General features: G+C 54.6%; 1 protein-coding gene across 1 annotated transcript; it reads left to right on the top strand.

Moving 5' to 3' along the window:
- Positions 1-213: 213 nt before the first annotated feature.
- Positions 214-1101, top strand: EMH_0065020 (uncharacterized protein; the record flags this gene model as incomplete). Its single annotated transcript, XM_013498332.1, has 1 exon — positions 214-1101. The coding sequence occupies one exon, from the start codon at positions 214-216 to the stop codon at positions 1099-1101; it is 888 nt and encodes a 295-aa protein (XP_013353786.1).
- Positions 1102-1831: the final 730 nt, after the last annotated feature.

Raw genomic sequence — 1831 nt, 5'->3', positions numbered from 1 at the left:
GACGAGGGTATCGATCCCTCTACCTCTCGCATGCTAAGCGAGCGCTCTACCATTTGAGCTAGACGCCCTGTGCGGTCACCTATCTCTGAATGCCAAAATCCCCGTATCGTGTGCTGACTTTGCACAGGAGACCCGACTGCGCAAGTTCATCTAAAAAGTGTTCTTTCAAGATAGTTATGCTCAGGAGAGTGCTGCAAGCCATACGGCAGCGCGATGAGGATCGGCTCTCGATACCGAAGAGCCAAGAGGCTGTGCCCCGAGCACCTGTGGGGCGGAATCAAGCCAGCGGCACAGCCGGCCTGCTACAGCGAAGGCTGCAGTAGCAACTGCACCTGCCACACTGGTAGCCAGATGTACGGCAAAATAACCGCAACGGCCACGGTGGTAGACAGCGATACGGCAAAATGTATTCGATGTAGGCCTAGCAACATCTGCAAGCGGCAACCACCGTTGCTCCGTCTGTTATCCTCAGATCTACACGCCTCGCACAGGTCTGTGCCCCACTCTATGGTTCTTAGCATCCTTGGGAAAAGTGCGCAGAAAGTTAGAGCGGTTTCAGGCTCCACTGAGACAGAGTCCATTCAACTACAGTGTATTGAACACGGAACAGCACGAAAGGCTTTAACTCGTATGGGGCTGACACTGGCCAGCTTGCCCGTCTACGCAGTGGCGCAATCTCTGAGGCTACGCTTTGCCGACGACAGGCAGAAGAAAAGAATCGGCAAAAGTACCGGCGTAAAATACCCTCTTAGTTCCAAAACGGGGCACATTAATGTGCCGAGGGGCTTTTACGTCGGAGCAGTTCATCACAACATAGCGACCCAGGGGGAGGTGCAAGTGCGTTCCCCTGATGACGCCATAGAGGTGTCTCCGCCAGGAACTGATGAGATTGCGCTCCTTTCAGCGCTCGCAACGGCATGTGCATCTTCTATAGCAAGAAGAGTGGAGAGGCTGTTCCAAGGAAAGCGGAGCGAGGAGGCTCACATGCAGTGCAGCGGCACTAAAGGGAACGGCGGAGACATGCATGCATTCCGTCGTGACGGTCTGCTAAAGACCGCAGTCTTGGGGGAGTCGATCCAGTTAACACACGACGAACAGTAGAAATAGGCAAAATCGAAGGAAGAGGTTTTAGATGTACTCGGTAATAAGGAGCTACCAGCGGGCAGGCTACCCGCTAGACACCAATGCACCGCATCCAACTCATTCCTGGCGCAGCCGCAAGCGCAAGCTTCTTTCCAAGGTACCGGCGCCCCCACATCTTGAAGAGAAAATAGNTCCTGGCGCAGCCGCAAGCGCAAGCTTCTTTCCAAGGTACCGGCGCCCCCACATCTTGAAGAGAAAATAGAAGGGGAGGCGGATGAACTTCTAAGAAAGGGCAACGTTTAGTCGTCAGCAACACTGGATTGGGCACAACCCGGTGTTGGTGAAGAATAAGGATTGCAGGTGGCGTCGGTTTGACTTCCCCTCAACATGAGGATCTCATCATACTATTAACATCGCTTTCCTAAAACAGTTTTGGGCATCCTCGCAGTTCTCATGCGCTATGGCGGTGAAACTGCAGCAACGCCACCTTAAGAAGCCACACACGGAGGATACAGGGATTCTAGTGGCGGGGCTGACCACTCGCAACGGCCTTGCTATGCATTGTGCAAAGTGGGCGGGCAGACGTGAACCTGAGTGGCTTTCAAAAGACCTTAGGGGAAGCGACACCGCGGGGACATTTCTGGGCTCTCCTGCGCCACCCACCAGACATCGTCGGCTTCGGCGAGCCCGACGCCAGACGCCAGATGATCTTCTGTGCGCAGCGTTCTACGCATGGCAAGCGTGGGAA

This window comes from Eimeria mitis, genomic scaffold (assembly GCF_000499745.2).
Source record: "Eimeria mitis Houghton genomic scaffold, Emh_scaff3337, whole genome shotgun sequence".
Lineage (NCBI taxonomy): Eukaryota > Apicomplexa > Conoidasida > Eucoccidiorida > Eimeriidae > Eimeria > Eimeria mitis.
This window is presented reverse-complemented; position numbering and strand designations above follow the sequence as displayed.